The 24,255-nt window shown below is 41.8% G+C and overlaps 1 protein-coding gene across 1 annotated transcript; it reads right to left on the bottom strand.

Moving 5' to 3' along the window:
• Positions 1-400: 400 nt before the first annotated feature.
• On the bottom strand, positions 401-6,771 carry cxcl12b (chemokine (C-X-C motif) ligand 12b (stromal cell-derived factor 1)). The gene is made up of 3 exons (XM_068750887.1): positions 6,705-6,771; positions 4,447-4,564; positions 401-488 (listed from the first exon to the last, which is right to left on the bottom strand). Exons 1-3 carry the CDS (start codon positions 6,769-6,771, stop codon positions 401-403), a joined length of 273 nt encoding a protein of 90 aa, XP_068606988.1.
• Positions 6,772-24,255: the final 17,484 nt, after the last annotated feature.

Here is a 24,255-nt window from a genome sequence, read left to right as displayed (position 1 = left end):
GCAAAAGTTTTATGAAAAATGTGCAGATTTTCCCCAAATAAAACAAACATTTTGTTACTATGAACAACTAAAAGGCACCTTTACTGATGATGGTCAAGTTTCTCAGAAATAAAGACAAGTCATGTTAGGAATAGTTTCATGAACTACTATGAACAATCTGAGAGACGAAGATGACTCCTCGGCTGGCTCAGATTTATCACCTTTCTTACTGGATCTCCCAGACCCAGATAATAACTCAGCTGCTCACATCAAGCACATCAGTGACTTCAGAGACATGGCCATTTGCAACAGTGGCTTATTTCTCCTATAGATATAACCACAGTGGAGAGGAGAGCTGTGCTTCACTGCTGTGTTTGTCAGTGATGCTTGTGTCTGCATTGAAGAGAGGAGAGTCTTTTTCTTACTTGTTGATGGCGTTCTTTAAGTATTGCTGCAGCCACTTGGTCTCTGGGTTGATGCAAACTTCTCTGTTACTTTTCAGCTTGGCACTGTGGGATAAAAAATAAATTACAAATTACCAAAGTGTCTCCATTGTTCACTGCTAAAATGATTTTTTTTTCGTCTTTACAATTTGAATAAAAAATTGAGGTACTATCAGAGCAACGACCTGCGCGACTTACGACCGGTACCGGTCCGTGAGATGCTTCTTACTGGGTCGCACATAAATAATAAATAATTTGCATAGTTTCTGTTGTATTGATCATTAGAGTCTGACAGATGTTTTATTTTGGAAAAATAACCAGATTTTCTCCAACGTAACACTCGCCTGTGAAGCTTCTTGGTCATACGTTACTCAAAAAAATAAAGCCGTCTTTGCAAAGGGGGAAAAGGCCAACTGAGGAGAAAGAAAAGGAGCCGGTGACCTCCAAGAAAAGAAAGCTTCTTCTTTTTACAGTCAGACTTAAAACACGGGTTTATCTCCAGGTGACTCATGCACCAGGTCGTACTATGTTGAGACAAACTAGCAAACGAGGCAACGGAGCCTTCAACCCTGCTTCGGCACATCGAGACCAAGAACCCTGGATTAAAAGAACTTGGAAATTTCTGAAAGAAATAAAACATGAGCATGTAGAACATATTTTATAAAAACCTACTTCCAAAAAAAAGCTCACCATGATCTCCAGAACAGCTTCTCTGAAAATCTTTCAACACATCCCAGTTAAAACAAGATGATTATTTCTAACAAGCCGCCACTGCGTTGTCCAGAGTAATCATTTCACACAGCGGCTACTTTGCATTTCTGAACGACGAAACCGAACGACTTTGTATAACAGACTGTAAAAATCTGCACTATCGACAGCTGGACCTGTGATGCTGTAAGGAGTTCAATATGTCAGGATATTATTTGCTAGAGTTTAAAGCTGAGCTCCAACACGCCTCTGCTAAGCTCCAAAAACTTCAGCAGATCTTACAACACAGCGAACACTGAGGATTATTGCGCATAGCAGGCTGTCACCTCCGGGTCTGTGGTGAAGAATCACCCCACTCTGTTTCCACTCTGGCACCGCTGGGGGGCCGGGCTCACACTGTGCATCACGAGCCTCTTTCACTCGTTTCTATAATAATAATAATAATAAAAACGTGCTGCCTCATAGTTTGTGTAGAGAATGTCCTGGTAGAACATTTTGTCCAGTTATTGTGGTCAAGTGGATTTTTTTTTTTGTAACTGAGTAACGGCGGCTCCTAAACATCCTATTTGTTTTCCAATTACAAAACATGCAGTCTTGCTTTAAACAATATATTTGTCTTTTAAAATATCAAAGAAATGGCTGTAAAATAATATGAATGTTCATTAAAAAAAAGTTGTCGCGGCAAAAAGATATAAATCAAGGCAAATAGGCCAGAAGACCATCTTTTGTTTTCACCCAGCTCTGAAATCCTGTTGTTGTTGTTGTTTATCATCCCACGGCGCCGTTTTGTTTACATTGCAACATGATTTCATGAAGATTAAATACAGGATCACTTAGAACACATTCGGCCCGTCAGTCACAAAGATAGGGACGGGACTATTTGTAGCAGAGGAATGTTTTTTTCTGCTGTCACAAAACTGGCAACATGTTTACTGAAAGTGAGATCGGTCCGCAAAAGGATTGATCAAGCAAGAATGTGGCATGAATTCCCATTTAAGGTTGCCTCATGAAGCTCCATTTTCAAATACCATTTTGAAAAATGACGAACCACAACCTCTCCCCGAATTCTTTTTTTTTGGTGTGGGGGGGGGTCCAGTTTTAATCACGGTGGATATTAATCACTGAGACTGAAGATGGATTTCAGAATGACACCACAGATGAAGTTGCACAGTGTGCGCTCTGGTGAGTCCGGCCCGATGATGGAGAGCTCGGCCAAATATTTAGGAGAGAATTTGTTCCATTATAGGAGGATGAAGGGTGGGTTGCAGCTCGGTTTGGGCAATCAGGGGGCAGATAAAGGTCTACCTCCCCCCCATCCAAACATGTGGATCTCACACCTCAATGGCAAAAGGTCATGTGTGAGACTTAACAGCTCAGGAGGTGTCTCGCCTCACTGCTTCTCTCTACTCCCTCACACTTGTCTGCCAGGCAACACACATTCCTCTCTGCCTTTCTCTTCTCTCTGATTCAATTTGCCCCCCCCCCCCACCCCCCCATACTCCTTTAACATGCCACCTCCTCTAGTCCCTGCCCCTATTTAGAAGCACACTAATGAGCCGTAAGTTAAAAGCGAGCAGTGAAATCAATCTCGACATGATCCATCCAAATCCCTCAAATTAACGCGAGTCAAACAACTGGGTAACAGGATCTGTGTTGGCTCTTCCTCCAGGATGTCCCCTATTCTCTGAGATTATTCGAGGTGGCCGGTTCATCGGTTTGGGAGCCCTCTGCTGTCTTCATCCTGTTTATCTGTCAGCTCCTCTTGATGACCCACCGAGAGCCGTACGCTTAAACCCACACCGAGCTGGCAGGGAGTTTAGGGCTGCAGTTCCATGAGCAGCAGGTAGTAATTACTTCACAGCAAGTTAATACCAACATTATGCTGGACCTGGATGGGGTGGGATGGGGTGGGGGGGGGGGGGGGTGGGGTGGGGTGTAGTGTTACTGGTTTCCTTTCATCTGCCTCATATCGGAGATGATCTGCGGGCTGCTTCTCTGACTCCGCTGATCGTTTTCTGCAGGCAGGTTACAGAGAGTTTGTCGCCCTTCCGAATACTCCTCTTTGTTTTTGAAAAGAGCTCCACTGCTTTTTTCGGCCGTTCGGCTTCTGGCATCCTGTTTTGTGATACAAACAAACAGAATGACGCCTCACCGTTGCGTTCCAGCCCAAAGACGGTAGACTCAACGTCTCTGGGTGGGAAATGTCTCAAAAGTGGCTCATAAAGAGTTAACAGAAACTCGATGTCAATTACTTTGACCTTTTGTCATTGTTTCCTTTCCAAAATAGGACTTGCCCCTGCGAGCGCCTGCTGTTCCCGCTTTCCTCTGTCTGAGAGAATTGTGTTGTTTTAAACTCAGGCCTCTCCTCAGGGAAAACTCTGGAAGGGTATTAACACCATACTTCACACGTCCGCGTTCACTCATCAAAACTGCACACTGTTATTTAAATATATCAGAATACTTTATTAATCCCAGAGGGGAATTCTGTAACAAATATATGATGATGGCATGATCTGATCTCCCGGGGGCAAGTAGTATGGTCGCAGTCCAACGGCTAACAGCTCAAGTGCCGGGCCACATGCCCGTTTGTTTTTAACCGTGATATTACCGGGATGACACCACCTCCTTTACGATACCCGCACGCATGTCACCAAATTAATGAAGTGACCGAATTATGAGGCTAAAAATAAATAAAAATAAAGACCCTGTGTCAAATTCCATAAACATCGGCCAATAATCAACCGAGATATTGAGGAACTAATTTTGAAGCTCCATTGACTGTAATGTTATCGAATAATTCAAAGTGATCCAGAATCCATCTCTTGTGGATCAGCACCAAAATTAAATCAACTGCTCCTGGTAAGATTTCCAACATTTCCTGAATATTTCATCACGATCCGCCAAGAACGTTTTAAGTTATCTTGCTTACAGATAAACAGACAAGCAAACCAACGCTGGTGAAAACATGAGCTCCTCGGCGGACGTAATTAGAGATCAGCTTGATTCCAGATTTGGTTTCATAATCTGTAGACTTGGGAATCCACAAAAGTAAAATCACATTCTCGGACATGGACTTTCTTTTTTTTAGCTTTTCCTAATAGATAAAAATCATTGTCTTTGGAGTGAAGCAGACTTTATTTATGACCCTGAAAACTGTAATGCACCAAAACTTAAAAGAATGAACAAACCTAATAGCGCTAAGGAATTTCCCCTTGTGGGACAAATAAAGGCAAATCTTATCTTACAGAATCCTTTAAACTACCTTCAGATGTTTGTTCCCTTAATCACCACAGCAATTTTACACTCATTAACTTACATGACTTGGAAGGGGCAATTGGGCGTATGGAGGAACTTGAGCTCTTTGATGGAGCGCTGAGGAACCGTGTTGAGGGTGGAACGACACCAGCACCGCTCAACCAGACTGATGGGTTTTGCTGTAGAAGCACAACAACAACAACAACAACATCAACAACAACAGAAAAGAAAGAAACACCAAAGACCATTATGAAACAATATTTGTGATATATTTTCCTATATATATATTCAATATATGTCCTATATATATATATTCAAAAAAATAATATATATATATATATATTATTTTTTTGTTGAGAGAAAAAAACTGACAAAAAACTTCACAAAAAAAATTTGTGAAAGAAAAAGTCACAAGACAGTAAAAAACAAAGAAAAAAGATGTACAGAACATTTAACAAAACAGTGTCCGACTTTTTAAAGACTATTTTACTCTTTTACTCTTGACTTATTTTGATAATTATGGTTCATAATAATAATAATAATAATAATAATTCAGTTTATATAAAGATTTGTTATTTTACTTCAACTTTAATTCAAATCCAAATTCAGCCTGAGGCTCTGCTTCTGATCAGCTTCATTGCTTTCTTCAATGGAAGCATTTATAATCTAGTGTAACACACCAGCGCACGGGAACATGTGAGTCTATCTGCTATCGCTGCGAACAACATGTTCATTAAAAAGAGATTAGCCCTTTTATGAGGAGTGTCTTACACACACACACACACACACAAATTTCTTTTTCAGATTTTCACTCCCAGAGCATTCAGGCCGACCACTCTCCTGGAGAAGGGTCCTCAACGTTCAGCTTCCAATATTTGCCTCTTTTATGAAGGGCCACTCTACGGCTCAGACGTCCTCTGAGAAAATGACTTCAAGTACATTCTTAAAATGATTACAAATCAACCCTGTGCATCCATGGAGGCCTTTGGGGGCCCAGAGGGCCATTTTAATAACTACAAGTACAAGTTTAAAAACACTTTTAGCTTAGAGGTTCCCCAAAAAAATGAAAATGTTTGGAAAAATCAGTGAAACGAGAAAAAGACAAAGAAGCCGAAAGTTGACATAAAATCAAACTTAAGAATGCTAAATAACATCCAGGAAGCTGCATACTACTTCACCAGATATATTAAATGGATGAAAAAGTTGTATCATTAAGGCTGAAGGTGTGTCATGTTATCATAAAACTTGAAACAGATTCTGACTTTACTTCCTCCTAGATAAACACAGACTTTAATGACATCGAATGTGTCTCTTGTAATCCTTTATCATGGAGTACACCGTATTCCTACTGATATGAGCGTTAGTGATTGGACCCTAAACGTCCCACCACAAATGGCTGAACCTTAGTCAGATCGGCCAAATGGCTCGCACCTACCCAGGGTGTTTTCTCATGCAAACTAAGGGATCACTATGCATCGTGCCAGAATCCGTTGCTATCACCGGCATTGTTTATCCCCAATTAGAAACTAATTAAAAGAAAGCAAAGGGAAAAGGCAAATAGACAGACTGAGACTCTCTGCAACTAGAGCTCTAACAACAAGCAAACAACAACAAGCTTTGCATAACAGCGAGCAGGCGACTCGACGGAACATGGAACAGTTTCACTGCAAATTCACCTCAAACACGCCATATATTATTATATATTATATATTATTATTATTATTATTATTAGCTTTTTATGCAACATGAAGTTGCAGCAGATTGCTGATCATAAGTTGCATTTATATGTGTTTATCTTTGTTTTTTGTTTTATTTTTACTATTGGTAAGATTTCAAATGATTTTATCAATTAAAGGTTTGGGCCTATGAAATTTCACAGTTCAGAAGTTTCCACAAATATTTTTACGCTTAATTCTCTGCAGGATTAACAGATCATTAAAATTATTAAATGTCTTGTTTTGCTTTTTGTCCTCATTGGGTGTTATTATATATTAATCATCACTTTTTATCAACTCGCAGGGGAATATTTTTCTAGATCTAAAAATATAACATTTAACAAAAAATACATTTTTAAAAAATGACAAAAAGGGTAAAACATGAAGCAAAAAAGTAGCCTCTACACCGATTACTTGGTTTTCTAAGGTGAAATAAATATTTAACAAAGGTTCCTAGCAGAAATAAATTCAGTAGGAATAAACAAGATATCATCTTTCAGAGTAGAACATTTTGCAAAAGTATAAACAATAAAATAACCCCCCCCAGTCTCTCTGAACTCTTTAACTCTTGTGCCTGATGAACTCATCGCTCTGCAGCACCCACCGTTGGAGCCTGGCAGATGCGTGGCCAGCGTCAGCAGGGCCATCAGCGGCAGCAGTTTCACATCCATGGCTGACTGGCTGCAGGAGGTCTTCTGTCCACGTTTCTGCCTGCTACAATCCAGGACCGCTTTCCTCTGAGCTGTGTTCAATCTTCAAATGGGAGAGAGAGTGAGGGGAGATGGAGAGGGAGGGAGTCCCACTTTCTCAGGAAGACTGTGGGGGGGAGGCCGGGGTGGCCTCCCCCCCCTCCCAGCATGAAAGGAGGGGAATGAAGTGGAGGACAAGGAGAAAGCAGCAGTGAGTCAGGATAAACTTCCTCAATTGTAAATGTGTTGGCTGCGAATCAAGGCGAATCTTTGCCATTTCTTTTTTCCCCCATCTGACTGTTCTGCTCGTCGTCTTTGTCTCTTCTGGATGAGTTTGCAAGGAGCTCTTGCAGGACTTTATAACAGAATCCTGAAAGATGTGGATTCATTAAATGACTGAGTTGTGACTGATCGCTGTCACTCCGGCCTTTTTCTGCAGTGGTCAAAGATGATGAAGGATAAAGTGATTTTGGGAAAAGTAGCTGCTTTGATGGGGATGAGGAATGAGGATACTATATCATTTCTCCACAGCGCCAACGGTCAGGAATAAAAAGCCGCATATGGTCATTATTTACCAAAAGAATAAGTGGAAACCTAATATGGCTCATTTTGTGAAACCTGTATATCTGACCAGATATTTGGAAGCCAAATTCTTACAAATAGTCCAGGTTTGATTTTCTCATATTTTAGAAACGTACGTTTTTTTGGACAAGAATGGCTTCTCTGGCCACCTTCACAATGTGAATAAATTCCTGCTGTGACAAATTTAGGACTGCCCCTATAACTGGACTGTAAATATACAAAGAAAATTAATGTCAAATTTAACATTCAACATCCACAGAAGATTATTCATTACAAAAAAATAAAAATACTCTACACTAAACACACTAAAAAGGGATTTACATTTTATGTCTTGCGGGGCCCATTTTATTCATATATTTACAATATACAGTACAACATTGCCATATAAAACAGAACATATTTAGTAGTAGATGTAATGGCTGTTGTGTTATGAAACAGAATGAACAGCAATAGCCTGAAATTCTTATTTTACCATTGGACAATAATTGGGGGATGTTTTAGAATCTTGCCATTCTGCAAAGCCTTGAAAAGCTAATGTGTGTGTCGTTCACGTGAATAGTTCAGCATTTTGGACAATGCATACTCATATCGAATGTATATGAGTATGCATTATGTACGTACCGGAGTAGCAATCCTATCATGTATCTCCGAGCAAGATAGTTTATATTTCTTACTCTCAAAAAGTTTGCAAAACAGCGTTTTTGGCATTTTGTGGTGATAAACGATATTTTAAGATGATGAGTAAAACTGCATTTTGTGTTATCAGTGCTTATTTAATCTCTCTGTTAAATGACTAGAGATTATTTTCCGGATGACAGAAGTTCTCACGTGTCTCCATCCCCCGTTCTGCTCCATTGAATCTGCAGAAGCTAACTTCTTCCTTATACCACAGGGTGGTGCTTTCTTTTTTGGGTGAGCTTCAACTTTCCAAGTCATACTAAAACATGATGTCTCCTGACAATCTTTACAACGTTTGGACTCCCTTTATAAGATAGAAGTGCTGATGAGGGATCTTTGACAGTGTTAAATACATTGATGTTGTACTTCATTCAAAGACTAATGGTTAGTTAAACACCCAAACTCCTAAACTACCGACCTCATCATCGCAGTGCACAGATTTGTATTTAATGAGACACTAAGAATAAAAAACATAAGGAGGGTTTTAGAAACTCTTGCTCTAACATGCCACAGAAAGGAGCTTGTAATGCAGCTTGGGGACGCATTTGGCCTGTTTACCGTCAGCCTGTGGGACAACGCTGCCGCTCGGAACACACATTGTGTCACAGGTCAGCGTTTCATGTCCCTGTATTGTGTTACAGACAATTGGTTGCGAGGCCTTTGGTCTGGATCAGTCTTGACAGATGAACTAGCACAAACGGTTGCCATGATGAAGGATATGATGTAGTGCAGATGGGGAATTTGGTCTGGGTGGATGGTTTGCATCAGGTCTACACATGTGGCACCCGAAAGTACGATACGCCATAAATGCAGGTTAAAAGTTACAATAAACGTTTCTTTTCACTCCAAATTATATTGGCAATTGTAGAACTTGAACACAAGGATGTGGTTAGATGATAAAACTGTGTTTTATTCTTTAAAGTTGAGTGGAAAATCATCCGACTTCTGTTCCCTCTGAATAAAAATTGTCCGGTTCCATCTACGCTTTTGCTCATCATTTGTTGTGAATTTGCACAAAATGAACCTGTAACACAAGTTGAACTGGTTGAATAATTTCATGATAACTCAGAACTGCCACGTAACTTGAGCACAAAATTCGTGCACTCTGTCCACTTAAATAATTATTTCTTAACAGCACGTGTAATAGCACTCAAATCAAACCAACTGAAGCACATCATTAATATCTTTAATGCCCATCCATGTAAAAAATAATCCTAAATAACCCCTTTCTTTATTCTCTAATCCGCATTGTCACCGCAGATCCTGGCCTTCCTTTTGGCATCGCTGTGAGGAGCTTGCGCTGTGATTGAGAGTTTATTATGTTTTTTCAGGGGGGTGGGGTCTGGTGTAAGATTTTATATTATGGTGGCAGGGCAGATGAAAGGTTTCCCTCCAGTGGGCTTGGATAAACAGCAGTTCACAATCATAGCCGTGGGGGCCACAGAGAGGCTCAACATGTCTCATGTAAACACACATTAATCAACATGTGGAACATTTCTCAAGAGCACCAAATGTGTTGGTGACTAGAGCACAGAGAGCATTGAGATAAGCCTCTGCCGGACGTGTCTCGTTAGAATTAGCATCCAGTTTACAGTGAAACTAAGGACCAGATATATAGTGGAGATACACTGGACGCGTGTCCCATGTGTTCTTATGATGGTGATTTGAAGCTGAGGTTTATAAACAGGAGGTTTCGGGTGTTGAAGGTGTGTGAGGGGTTTAGAGTGGGGGACAAATGTATGACATGAGTGTGATGTGTTTTTATTTGGGGGGGGGGGGGGGGGTGTTAAGAGTTAGCGCCTTTCTTCCCTGGGCATCAGCAGCTGGCTTCTCAGTGCACTCAGGCACACACACACAGACACACACACACATACACACAAACAAACCACTTCCTTCTGTTTGGGGTTTATGATTCATTTCATTCTGTCTGGTCAGTAACCCTTGTGATTTGCCCGAAGTCTGACATCTTTGTCTTGTTCCGTTTCTGGAATGAATAAACACGCTGTATCACGCGGGGGTCTGAGGACCAGAGAGTTCTGATCTGCTCAACCCTGTCAAAATGACACACAAAATGTCTCCACAGGTAGGACGTGGGTTAGAGGAGAAGGAGTGACTTAGATGAAGTGGTTCAGAGCATCCCCAGCAGTGAGAGAGTCGTGATTGGAGCAGACTTCAATGGGCACGTTGGTGTTGGTGAAGGAAACACACACAGGTGGACGACATCTTAGACAGAGCAGTTTAAAGAAGGTTGGTGACTGTAATGTTGTCGTGGGAGAGAGTGTAGCCGGCCAGCATAGTGGTGGTGAGTAAGATGACTCAATGAGTGGTGAGGAAGATGAAGAGGACTAAGGCAGAGCAGAGGACAGAGTGGTGGAGGCTGAAGAATGAAGTTGTTTGGATTTCGCTGTGTTTTTGCTTGTGTCCTCATGCCCCAGGGATCCACCAGCTCCTGTTCTGCTACTATGTCCCTGGACTCGCTCCAATCCCAGCTTCCTCTTCACCGCAATGTTACTGAACATTTCAAAGTAATCCAGAATGCAGGATCTCTCCTGGACCAAAATGTAATAATCTGCTCCCAACATGTCCTGACAATTTAATTAAAGATCCGTTCCAGAATTGTTTGAGTTCTCAAAGACGAACGGACGGACGGACTGATACACAGACGCCGGCGATTACATAACCTCGGCCTCGGCGGAGTTAATTAAAAACCAAAGAGATACTGGCTGTACAAAACCTGAAGAGGGTTCCTCACCGAGTCCACCGCTGGATCATTTTAATGCTGATCTCCCGACTGACACTTAAAGCAAATACAGTCAGAGATGATGAAAAAGCGATTCCATTTAAATAAAAGTCTGGTCTTTGGGTAGAAACGTCTTGAATGTGTTTGAAGTTGGTTTTTTTCTTTCCTTGGCTGTCAGTTGTGTGACAAAGGCCTCTCAGATTTTAATACAGTTTATTTTGTGCCCTTCTGTGGAGGAGAGAATCTGGCAAAATCCACTCAAATCCACTCAATGAATGCTTTTTAAAAAAATGGCTGCCTCATCCTCTGTACTTCTCCTCGTTACTCATTTCCTGGTTGACAAGCGCATTGAGACCGCCTTGCCTTGACTTTTATCTGACCCTGTAACCATGGTTTCAGCTTTTGTATGGGGCAGCACATGTGTTTACGGTATATATTATGGGATGCTAAGAAAGGAGAGGGCATACTAGAGTTCTGGTGCCCTTTGGAGACACACTGAAATGTATAAAAGGTTTTTGTTTTTTTCAGCAGCAGGCTGCATGAAGAGATGGGCATCATATCTCCAACTCTAATTAGATGGGACGTACCATAAACAATGAGTTACCACGGTGGGTCACCAAACGACTAGATAGATAGATACAGAAAATTCTGTAAGCAGTATACTGAAAAATATTTTTTCCTAGCGTCTTTCTGGATTCGATCTGGATGAAATTCGGTGGTAAGATCCATCCAGAACATTTTCAGTTATCTTGCTAACGGACAGACAGACACACAGACAGTCAGACTCCGGCGATTACGTAACCTCCGCCTCGCCTCGGCGGAGGGAATTAAGTTTATCACATGGCACAAGGGAGATTTTATTTTATTTTGTATTTTTTGTTCATGAGAGGTTATGACTGAGGAAAAAAGGCTCAGGAAGTAGTAAAGTTAAGTCTTTGTTTTAAAAGTCCAATTTGTTTTTCTTTGAGGTAATTGACAGTATATGTCTCGTGTAGTCAAATGAGACAGAATGCCGTCTTTGTGATGTAAATTGCCTTTGGGGGTACTGAGGGCTTAATGCGATGTATGTCAAGCACATCAGGAACTAATGTGTTGGCTTTGGCCCACAAAGACACACAGACATCGCATACAACATTATTTCCTGTGTTGGCTTCTCAGTGTCATGCATTTGACAAACAAGTGAGCTGAACCGCGCTGTAGACTGAGGCCAGGCGGGGATGAGATCTTCATAGTTCTGGGTGGGGGGGGGCTGAGGTCATGGTGACAGAATATTGCCAGACAGAATACATGTGAGTGCTAAATGCTCCCAGTCTGGCCAATACTCACATTCAGGCAAATGTTGGCAACACGTTCTCTTTTTAAACTATTAGTATAGTCGTCACAGTGTTTGTGCTTTGGAAGCCAACACCATCTTCTGTTCAACATAGGAGGCCTTTTCCTGAACTTTGATGGAAAACAGATGCAAGACTGTTGTTATAGTTAACCAAAAATAAAAATATAAGTCTAAATAAAAAAAAACTAACCCAGTAAACACCCAAGTAAATAAGAAGAGCGTAAACCATACGTGTATATCCAGACTACATGAGTCCTCCGGCTTTTCCCTGCAATAAGTCAGCATCGCTGTAGGATTGCAAAGGGCAGGGGTGCCTGTAAACAAGTACAAGAAATGGAAGGGGGGGTATCAGACTTTAGCATTTACCTTTCTGAAATCATTTTAGTGCATTTAAAAATAAGAATAATTAAAAATGACAACAGTTGTTCTATGTTGTTTGATTTCCCGTATGTTGAAATAGTGTTCCAGACTTACAGAGACTTCCCGGATAAGGACAAGGAGACTGAAGAAAACTCCTCTGTATTGGTTGAAATGCTCTGTGTGTGTGTGCCGAGTGAATTTCATGCATCTTTAAATTCACTCAGCCTCCATTACAAGTTAATGGGAAAATCAGATTTTTTTTTTTTTTTATCCAGACAGGTATCTGGATCACTCTCAAAATTTGATGGGATCCCTCAGTTAAGAACGAGGGAATCCCCAGAAGTAGCACGCTCCAGTACCCCCTCCAAGGATTCCAGGGGGGGGGGGGGGGGGGGGGGGGTAGCCATAAAAGCAAAATACTTGTTAAAAAAGAAAAAAGTAATGTCTCCAATGTTTTAGTTTTTACTTGGGGAGAAACATTTCATTGTGACATGCATCTAAATTCAACATAGTAGCCGAGTATAAATCAGCAAACACACCGGGCTCAGTGCGCATTAATGCTTGCACAGTGAAAGTAACACAAATACTGTTAAGGCGAGTGACGTTCCTCATGCAGTCGATCATAAATGTAATCTGTAATGTTACATCATCTGAAAATAAAGTGCTACTGTGACACCTAAGCTCAACTCTTCCAGCTGCATGTGCAAACGTGTCTCAGCAAGCATTGAACTGGTTCTTATATGTGCCAGCTCTAATTTAACAGTTACAGTAAAAGTATTTTAGCATCCAAACATCCAAATTTCCTCTAAGGTTGTTTGTCTTTCAATGCATTGGCCCTTTAATGAGATGGCCACTAGTCCAGATGTGTATTTGGCCCTCTGTCAGCTGGAAGAGGCTCGCCCCCCTGTAACCCTAGAAAAGGTGAGGTGACAGAAAATTAATGGATGGGAAAATCAATTGACTATATAATTAAAATAAATGTAATTTGTATTTTTTCAAGCTTACTAAAATACTTTAACTTAGTATTGTAACACCTACCATGTAATTTGTGTAATAAAGTCTTTACACACTTTTTCTTTCTCAGTTTCCATTGAAGCCACCGCTTCACTATCTGCTCTTCTCTTCATCAGGGTCTTCGGTCTTCTCGTGTGTTTGTAGATAATGACTCAGTCAGACAGTTGCACGACGCACACGTCAAACACAACTCCCCCAGACCTTAAACCGCGACCAGTCCAACGGCATCTTTAAAAATGGGGGTTAGTTGCATGGAGAGGCGACAAAGACGGACTGAATTTTTGTGCCTGCAAGTTTGAGTGTACGCTAAGCCCATATATGGGCCTTGTTTGCCCACTTTATAATTATTATCTGACTGTCATTCTCCCCCCCCCCCACGCAAGGGAATCAGTTCCTTAACGGTTGCCCAGATGAGTATTTGATCAATATGTCTGTGAAGGTTCTCACAATACAATAGGCAGAGAAGTGGATTGAATCGAATCAAACCGAGTGTAACAGAAAATACACATCCAAATAACAGATGCGATATTGCTGGTTTCGCAAAATTCCTCCAACTGAAAATCACATCCACAAAAAGAAATAAACAGAAGGCAGGGTCAAGCAAAAGGCAGTCATAATTAGAACTAAAGAAAAGCATAAACCGCTCTGCTTGGTGGCGTGTCATAAATAACAACACTATTTCTGACGGCCAGGGGGCAGAATAAAAAGAAAACCCAAGTTCAATGAAGGAGCACTGCCCCCAAAAAATGATTGTAGGTCTGGAGATCATCCTGGAGAAAAAACATCTCCACATCTGAGCACCGTAGTTTTTTTCATGATGATGCAGACTCCCCATGACTTGTAAAGACAAATACATAAAACCACTCTATAGTGTCTAAGATTTTTTTTTTTTAAGTATCCAGGAAAAATGCACACACAGTCCTTGTTGGGCTCATTTTCATTCCACATTTTTACTTCACACAAACGGAGTCGGACAGCCATCATTCAAAACCCATCTGGTTCCAGTGGGCGACTCACAAAGGCTGAGGAGCATCCATTGAAGAACAAAAAATTGCAAAGGAGCATTTCCCTGTGTCCAAGTCCATGGTCGACCTTTGAGCGACGGTCTGTGAAAGACTCTTTGGTGATGCTTTTAATGAGAGGCATTTCGAGAGTCTTCGAGCAACACAGAGGTCCAAAGGCCAGGGAAGGCTACCTCTTTTTTACTTTCCAATGAAAAATCTTATTGGTCTCCCCATACTTCTAGACCACCAACTTCTTTGTTCAGCACCTCAGTATTGTTAGCTTGTCCAAGTGCAACACATCGCTCTGCTTTGGGGCAACACTTGAACAACTGTGCCGCAAATGCACATCTGCTGTAGTGTTTAAGAACATTTTCTCACCTAAACATTTGGAGATGTGCCACCGAGGCAAAGAGTAACCCCCAGTAAAAATGAGTCGCTTTTTATTCAAAGCAGTGGAATTTCACTGGGAGTTTTCCTTCTTCTAATATTCCATTGACATCAAGAGCATTGTATTCCCACAGATTACACAGAGCTAGAGCTCCAACAGGAGTACAGTATAAGTATCTGGACTCTCGACCAGTCATTCAGAACTGAAGAAGTCTCTTGGATGAGAGGATGAAACGTCTTCATCCAAACTTAAACAAGTCCAGTTGATTCTTTGTCTTTTGTTTTTCGTGATTTACCGCCATGCATTTCGGCGCTGCATCGGCAGTATCGCGGACGCAGCACCGATGTCTATCTCTGTCTATCTCCAGCTCCATAAAGCAGTTCGTTCAAAGTGTTTATCTTACACTAAATTAATTTTGGCAATTTTCACCGGAACATTATCACCAAAAATAAACTTCATGCAGGGAAAATGCTGTAGAGCTTGGACGGGCTGAACACAGACACAGTGACGCACGCACGCATGTGCACGCACATCTTGTGCACATTTGCCCCTCCTGACGTCAGAAGGGGAGGGATTTCTTCCAGACGTGTTTCAGGAGGTGATTACAGACCTACGCAAACTACGAAGGATTGACTTGATGGTTTATTTTGCTGTTTTGGGCTTGATAAGGACCCAAAATCACCAAAATAGTGTAGAAACATGGGAAAAGTGAGTTTTGTTTATAATATGTCCCCTTTAAAGACATACAGTTGCTGCATAAATGTCTCATTTCAACACACAGTGCATTTCTTGTTGAGCATGCCTGATCTCACCTCTGTCTCTGCGTGAGAAACATAATAATTTGACGGTCCCAGAGCTGAGGCCTAATACTTATTTTCACAGCTGTACGGAATGGAAGGGAAAGACCCAAGAGTGAAAGAATTGCTTTTAATATTAAATCATTCATCGACTAAAAGTGTTGGGTCTGTTCATGGAGTAAAGAATGACCTTGTTCTGTCATTCAAAGAAAACCGATGAAGGGGCATTTTACATTTACGCCATCTGAGGCTGGACTAATGGCCGGCCTCACGCAGAGACGCTGTATTACTTCAGAGCTTTGTGCTATTACAACATTTTAATCCTAATCGAGACGGTAATCCTAAAACAAAGGTAATCCTAGGTAAAATTATTTATGTACAAAATTACCTACTATGCCTTTACAGTTTTTTAAACATTTGAAACAAATGCATGGTCTTACAAAATAAACTGTCAATTAATTTATTTTAACTAAGGAAATAAATGTAAAAGGATCTGTCAAACACCGTCTTATTTTCTTTTCCGTAAACACAGAATTTGTGTGTTTGCAGTGAAAAAAGGTGTAACATAAAATGACAATAAAAGGTCATCTTAATCTTAATCAGGAATTACAGAAAATGTTGTACATGCACCAACACGAACGCAGCTATAGAGGACAGTTCAGAACGCAGCCAAATAAAATAAATGCAAAATGCAAAAACAGGAATGCACGAGACGACTGCTCATTCCTGCCTCAGTGTGTGTGGGAGGCATGTTGACTCAGCTGTAATTCCTCCATCTGTCATGTAAACCCTATTTGGCGAACATCACGTATGCCTGTGTCACTGACCTCAGTCGCTTTTATAGACAGTCCTGAGCACGGTAATCTGTCCAGGCTAAAAACGGTCATTGCTGATTTGTGTGCAGGTAAGAAAATATCAGATCACGTTTGCTTCGATGGACAGAACGAGCAAAGAATGGCCAGCTATGATCATCAAAAGACTTTAACCAAAACATATTTATCCTTTATTTAACCAGGTAATGTAAATGAGAACTATTTCTCATTTTCCGTAACGACCTGGACCTAAGTTATATGTTGCTGTTTTAATGGTCTGCATGTATGTTTTTAGGAAAGATTAGACTAAACCAGACAAGGTAACAAAAACATACATCCGGAAAGACAAAGAACTCCAACTACACAACTAAACATAAACTTGTTTTAACAAGCAGACCGCTCCATCTGTCTTTGTCTGAGCAAAATTCACAACAGCACCATCTTTACTCTTTGTGATGGATGTTCATTTGACTGAGCCATTAATTAAAACCATAGCTGTGCATTTTCCTGCTTTTCCTCAGCGTCCTGCTGACTGGACTGTTTAGATGTTGCGTGGTTTTTTCTGTGTGAAGGTCTGGAGCTTCTGCATCACCGTCATCAGCTGAATCGACCATATGATAAAACCGCTCTTCAGCTGCTGAACTAGACTTTGGAGATGCTTTTGTTGTCTGCATCTGTTGCACGGTTTTCTGTTGTTCGTGGATCCCAGGAAAAAGTGCATTAATGCTACCTTGGTGGTTATCTAATTAATAAAGAATAAGGTTAAAATGAAACTATTCATGGTCAAGTCCCGCGAGTTAAACGAGACGTCCTCAAAATAATGCGTCAGGATTTCAAGTCGAGACTCAATATGCGCCGTGTGGAGTCACTCACTGTCTGATTTTAAGCTTTTCTTTAAAAACAAAAAAGTAATTCCCATCTTCTTATATTTTTTGAAACATTCTTGGGGGTGAGAAGATGATGACCCTGTTTTTGTTTCTGGGTGAATTGTTATTTGCACATTAGATATATTACACATAAAAAAGAAGATACTAGAGAAAAACGCACGAGGAGCTGTGAGGAAAGGGTGATGCGTTTACTGGGGGTCTCCTCTAATCAGTCAATACAGAACTGGGGGGGTTGAAGCAGGCGGGTGAGCTTCCGAACTCACAGAAGCATGTTTATTGATCCGGTGATCCTGGGACTGACAGGTTAGCCGTTAACTGCCATTTAAGCACATCAAGGAATGCTCTCAGCTCAGACTGAAGCTGGGCAGGTAACGGAAGCTGTTGGGCTTAAAACAGAGAGGCCTTTTTTTTCTGTCTCAGATGAGAGAAAACACTTTTTTCTCTCAGTTTGAACACAGAATTCCAGGCGTTGGTGACCCAGAACAAGAGGGATCATCACTTTTCTATAGTAGACCGGGTGAGCGGGAGGGGAGGAGCTGAGCCGAGGCTCCAGCGATGGGGAAGGGAAGAGGCATGGCATGTTTATCGCCGCACATGACTGGAAAACAATGTTGGCTTGTCAACTGGCTGAAAGCCTGCAGGATGTCGCAGTCCACCTCTCGCACAGCAGTGTTTGTGTAAATAGAAATGGTTACGGAATTTACATTATAATGCTGCGAGGGGAAACTTTCTTTAGTAAATGGAACCGTCTTGATGGCCCCCAAGCCAAAGAAATTAAAGTTCAGAGTGGATGTGCAGATATTTTATCGACTTCTCGCTGAATACTTGAACATCTCAAGAGAAAAGTAGTCGTATTCTCTTTTTGTGTGTTGACACTGAGTGGCCAGCACCCCACCCCCCTCTCAAAATGCGCACGCTGTCTGTTGTCCTTTTGTTGTACTTGGGTGCATCCAATAATAAGAGGGGTGGGGGGCCTTTAAGTTTGGGGACTAAAAGATATAACAAGACTAGAAAAGCACTTGGAGAGTGCAGACCTCCGCCAAGAACCTCCGTCCCCCTATATTGTGATTTGCACCCAAATTAATGGCCTGACATTTACTTTATCAATATTTTTAGATTCCTTAACCATGAAAACAAACCTTTAGGAATTTGATTCACGTTGATATCATTATTAGTTTAGAGGTTATTCACAAAAAGCGCACTTTCAGAAATGGTGGTTTCTTCTGGATCATATGAAGATACAACAAATTCGTTTTCCCACTACTAATTCCTCAGCGTCTTGGTATAAGCAGCAGAAACAGAACCTCCTTTGTGGAGGTAATGATGGAGACCTTATTGAAAGTGTCCAAAAACAAAATTGTTATTTTGTGAAAACTGACCCAAATTTCAACTGGATCTGTCTCTTCAAGTATTAAAGATAGAATTAGGGAATACAGGACGACACAGAACGGGAGAACCTGAAAACACTGACAGAACAGAGAGGATGTTCTGTCAGAGAACTGTCCAGAGAGGCAGGAGCTGATGAGGTGAGATGTGTAACAGGTGTGTCTCGTTCAGTTCAACGATGCCTCCGCAGCTGTGCAGGGGCAGAAATCAACCTGCAGCAAAGGTCACCATAGCAACCCTCACAAATGGGGTTTTAATGTTAAAATGTCATATTTTTTTCCTGTCCTCATTCTGGATCAGATCCAAAAGACATTTTGCATGATTAGTACACATCGGATCCACTGGGGGAAACATTTGAAGAAAAATCCAGAATAAATATATACAAATGCGTACAATTCACACAGCATGAATAACTGGAAGTGAATGCGTTACATTTTTTGACAGATATATGTGTGCAAAATTCTGACAAAATGAAGGAAAACAAGTCTTCGACATTATTTTGCCCTCGTTCATCGAATAGATCTTATGATATACAGCGCTAACCCAGCTTTCGGCTGCCCTAAGCCTCAAGCCAAGAGCCCAGGACAGCGAAATAGAAAACAGCGAAGAATGAAGTATTTTCCCAGATAATCAGATTTAATGGCTCAGAAACATTTGATACAGAAGTATCTGCATCCAAAAGAGCTTATTGGACAGCTTCTCTGTCAATTTCAATGAAATAAGCAATAGACTGAGGGATTTGAGCAAAATATATCTAAGACACTCTATGCATGTGTGTGTGTGTGTGTGTGTTAGAGAGAGTATCTCATACGGAAGTGATTGAGCTTTCTTTACAGACGTTAACAGTTTCATTTATCGTGATTTATAGCCTCTCGTGGATTTCAGGTGCTTTAAAAAATACAAAGATTTTGTTTGATTTTAAATGGTATAGAAATGAGATTACAGCATTTGAGACAGCTGCTCAGCATAATGCTGCCGGTAAATAATCTGGAGTTTCATTTACTAGACAGGAATTAGAAATGTAAACAAAACAAAAATATATATGTACATTCAAAATCATTTCCACGTAACCCTTTGTATGTAAAGAATAAAAATGTAACCTAAGAATATAATCAGTGTTACTTAAACGTTTAAATCTTTTGAATCTAAATCCAAGATAAATCAGTAAAATTGAGCATGAAATAAAATGAAGATTAAATAATAACACTGGGATCAATAAAAAGAAGAGAGGCACTGCTCAATATTGATTTTCTCATAACCAAGAACAATGCATGATTGCATGATTTTGAACACAGGCTGCTGTAATGGCACCATGACCTCCAGAAACAAAAAAAGGTCCTTCCTGAGGTGCACTGACCAAACACCATCATGAGATTATAATCTGTGAGTTTTAAATGAGCTGGAACCGTGAGTGGAAAAACAAATAATCCCGCACCCTGGAACCTTCTCAGAATTTCAGATCTGTCTATTGACTCTGGGCAGATTGAGAGCTCCGCCTCGACTGGTTTGTCGTCTGTTTGCTTTGATTTATGATTCAGACCGGCTCTTATCTGCTGCAGAGCACGGTGGCGCGGTGAGGGCTGTTTCCCAGCAGCGCTTCCAGTCATTGAGTGTTTATGATTTTTGGCACTCGCTCAGCCGACTGCAGGTTTGACTCTCTGTTTGCTTTGCCACCTTCTGGGTGATTTATTCTGCTAGAAAGCATGTACAAGTTGTTTGTCATAACTGTGCTGCTTGTGGTAACGGCTATTTGACAAACCCTCATCCGAGGCTGCAGAGTGAAAACGTACCACTTACTTAAATGAGATTAAGTGCAAGAAGAAGAACAAATATTTTAATAGCTGTGAACAGTTTTTTCACCGTATTTTTGTCGGAGGCAACAGTCTCAGCAGGGATTTCCAGACTTCCCTCATCCAGCTCTTCTGGGGGGGGGGATGTCCCAAGGGGTTCCCAGCCGAGATACAATATCTCTCCAGCGTGTCCCAGTGTCCCAGGTCTTCCCCAAGGACGTTCAGGGGGCATCCGAAATAGATTCCCCAGCCACCTCAGCTGACTCCTCTCAATGTGGAGGAGCCAGCTGGCTCTATTCCGAGCTCCTCCCTGGTGACGGAGCTCCACACCCTGTCTCTAAGGGAGCGTCCAGCCGGCCTTCCGGGGAAACTCATTTCAACCGCTTGGATGCGGGATCCTGTCCTTTCGCTCATGACCCAAATATCAGCTCCTTCTTCACCACGACAGACCGATACAATCAATGCAAACCAAGTTTCCGTTTTGTTTTACAGAACTACCGTTCCCAAACTGCTGAATATTTGGGCGGTAATTAAGACGACAGACTGCAGCAGGGAATTCAATTTCAGACACTCATTTATCAAAAGAAACATCATGGAATTGTATCCTGAGGTTGTTTCTGGCATGTGTTGCAGTTCCAGGAGGGTTTCTGTGTGAAAAGAGCAACAAAAGACCACCTCCAAATGTAATCTTTACTTGCAATATGCAAAATGAAATCCTGAACAGGAATAAGATGTTTCACTTCATTACTGCAGTCACGGTGCTTGCATTTGAGCCATGGTTTGGATACAGGTCTAAAATACATTGTTGTAAGTGACCCTGGCTTGTTTAAAGCAGAACAAGGCAGGCAGGGGAGACACTGAGGCTAATTCATCTAGTGTAGTGAGCAGTGCAGGAAATGTAATCTTAGTAATGAGAGAGGCCCCGTGGCTTATTTCAAAGTCTAAACTAATCTGATCACTGTCCTCAAAGCATAGTTTAATGTGCAGCCATGTGACTTAATCCCAAAGGAAATTCTGATTCCAGCAACATGCACCTAAGGTGAACCGATCACTCCCAATTGTCCGCAGGTGTGAGTGTAAATGGCCGTTTGTGTCTCATGTAGCGGTGTGATGCGCTGGCATCTTATCCGGGTTCTATCCTGAACTTCAACCGTCGCCGGCTGGGATACGCTCCGCCAGACCTGCCAAGCAGACGAGAGGCTGTAGACAAGACAATTGCAATCCTTCGCCCTTTATTCGGGCGTCAGTCCTGCCCTTCACCAGAACGACCTCAGCGTAACTCCAGTGGTTACGAAGACGGTTGTTGTTTAGATATAAAGTCCATCTCTATTTACTTTACGCCTGTGACCAGGACAGTGTGGCGTACAAGTATGCGCCGACATCGAGCGGAAGCTGCTGGAGGTCAAAACAGCGCGGCCAGATTGTTTTGATGAGACGTTAAACAACAAACTTAATGTGCCTTCTTGAGATGATTTATGACTGCAATTGTATACGTGTGAGAAATAGTCTGCATAGAGTCGGGCCCACTCAGCCTGCCATCACGGAATGTTTTCTGCACATTGAACAGACACCACTCTGGTTGTTGAATGTTGACATCATAAATCTGCAGTCATTGGGGGGGGTGGTTCAGTGAAACAAGTGTAGAGCTGCCGCAGAGCCAAATGATGACTAATTCCACATGGCGAGTTTTATTTTGAAAAGCTAAGAAAAAAAAAAAGAGTCATAGAGGCTAATTCCTAATCCACAGGAAGGGGCCCCTTTTACACACACAAAGCAAAATGGCTCCTTAATTATGGTCTCGATCCTGCAACGAACACTTAGAGAGATAATTGTCTGTGGTAATATACACGGACCTGGTAAGCCACTGTGGAAACACTCTGCTTCCAGGGAAATACTCGTATCGGTGAATTCCAAGGTCAAAAATAACACATCTGGAAACCTTTTAGAAGTTCAATATCTTTAGAACTTTAGCATCTTGCATTTGTCAGTGGAGGGAAACGACATGACGATGACCTATCGGGCTTTTTTAATAGAATAAACACAAAAATACTACCTTAACATTGGCAGAAGACCGACTGGCATCACGGAGAACAGCACAAATAATCAGGGGAGCACCGAGGATGCACGAAAGACAAATCCGCTGACTGATGAGCAGGTGAGCAGTAATAATTAAAAAAAAGCAGTCTGGAGATGGGAAGATGGATCTCAGGGGTGTCTGCCCCGCCGCTGCCAATCCGTCCTCTGCCACGCCCACTGCCGGGAGAGGAGAGCAGAATGAATGTACGGAAGGCCGTGGAACACACATGATCCAAATAAATTACCAAAATACAAACCCTGACATGACGTAATTGATGTCGTGCAAAAATAAGGGCATAAATGCCTAGAAATAAAAATGTGTAGAATTATACAAAAAAGAACATCTAATTTTTGATTTTATTACCAACCATAAAAGGCCCTCTTTATGAGTAACCGCTGGAAACTCTGGGAACCGACGGAGGCCTTACAGGCATAGCACCTCTAGGGTGTGTGATCTCTGGGGGACGCTCTCGCTCTCTCTCTCTCTCTCTCTTTACTTTCTTCAACAGTTCCTCAAACTTTTGTCAAAGTATTGCACAAAAAAAGCAAGAAGATGCTTCAGCTCTTATCCAAGAGGCTTCTTTGGTTCAGCTTCTCCTGCAAGTTCAATTGATTTCCACTCAATGCATGAAGCAACCATGATCCGGACGACTGAGGATCTCCACAAATACATCATCCAGAATAGGAATACTCCACTCTGCACAACAAATGAAGGAACACCATTATCACTACGCACACGGATCCAGAGATTACACTTTCTGTTATTTACACTGACGCATGATTCCACGTGGTGTCGGCTTCCAGGATCAAATCGTTAGGTTAGCCGACTTCATTAAAAATACACCAAAGGCAGAATTCTCTTTCTCTCTCATTCTCATCCTTGCTCAATCTCGCTCTCTCCAGCTCGCTTTGCTTTCCTTGCGACAGCACGCAGCTCTTGATTTTATCGAGTGTGTGTCGTGCTTTAGCGGGATACGTGGCCCTCTCCCGTGCCCATCCTGTAAAAACAAGCTGACGGGGTGGGAGCGAGCGTTCCTTCTAACCGTTTCTATTCAAGGAGTCTGGATCTATTTTTGGGCACCGCTCCAGTATCCCACACATGCACGATTCCCCTGGAGTGTCTGGCAACATCTTTTTCCCAGAGATCTTGGGTCATCTGTATTTGTCATGTAGGGACTCCAAGATCATGTGTAGTTCTCATCCTCCCTGGGTACATTTGCTGTAAACGTTGAGTCTATAATGTGGATTGTTTACTTCAAAAATTGCAACCAGGTCTTAAACTGCTTAAAAAGTGGCCTTTCTGGGAGGAGTTTACATGTTCTCCCTGTGTCTGCGTGGGTTCTTGCTGGGTTCTCGCCTGGTTCTCCGGGTTCCTCCCATCACCAAAAACATGCAGCTTAGGTGGATTGGTGACACTAAAGGTGTGTGAGTGTGTGTGTGGCTGATTGTCTGTCTCTGTGTTGCCCTGCGATGGCACCGGGTCGCGGGCCAAGCTGGAGCATATCTCAGCAGTCAACGGACGAGAGACGGGGCACACCCTGGACAAGCCGCCGGACGTGAACTGCATCTGTTCACGGCTGTTAAAAACAATAAATGACTTTGTAAAGATACTTTTTGTT

Source organism: Brachionichthys hirsutus, chromosome 17, assembly GCF_040956055.1.
Source record: "Brachionichthys hirsutus isolate HB-005 chromosome 17, CSIRO-AGI_Bhir_v1, whole genome shotgun sequence".
NCBI lineage: Eukaryota > Metazoa > Chordata > Actinopteri > Lophiiformes > Brachionichthyidae > Brachionichthys > Brachionichthys hirsutus.
The sequence above is the reverse complement of the archived record's forward strand: the minus strand, read 5'-3'. Positions and strand labels throughout refer to the sequence as shown.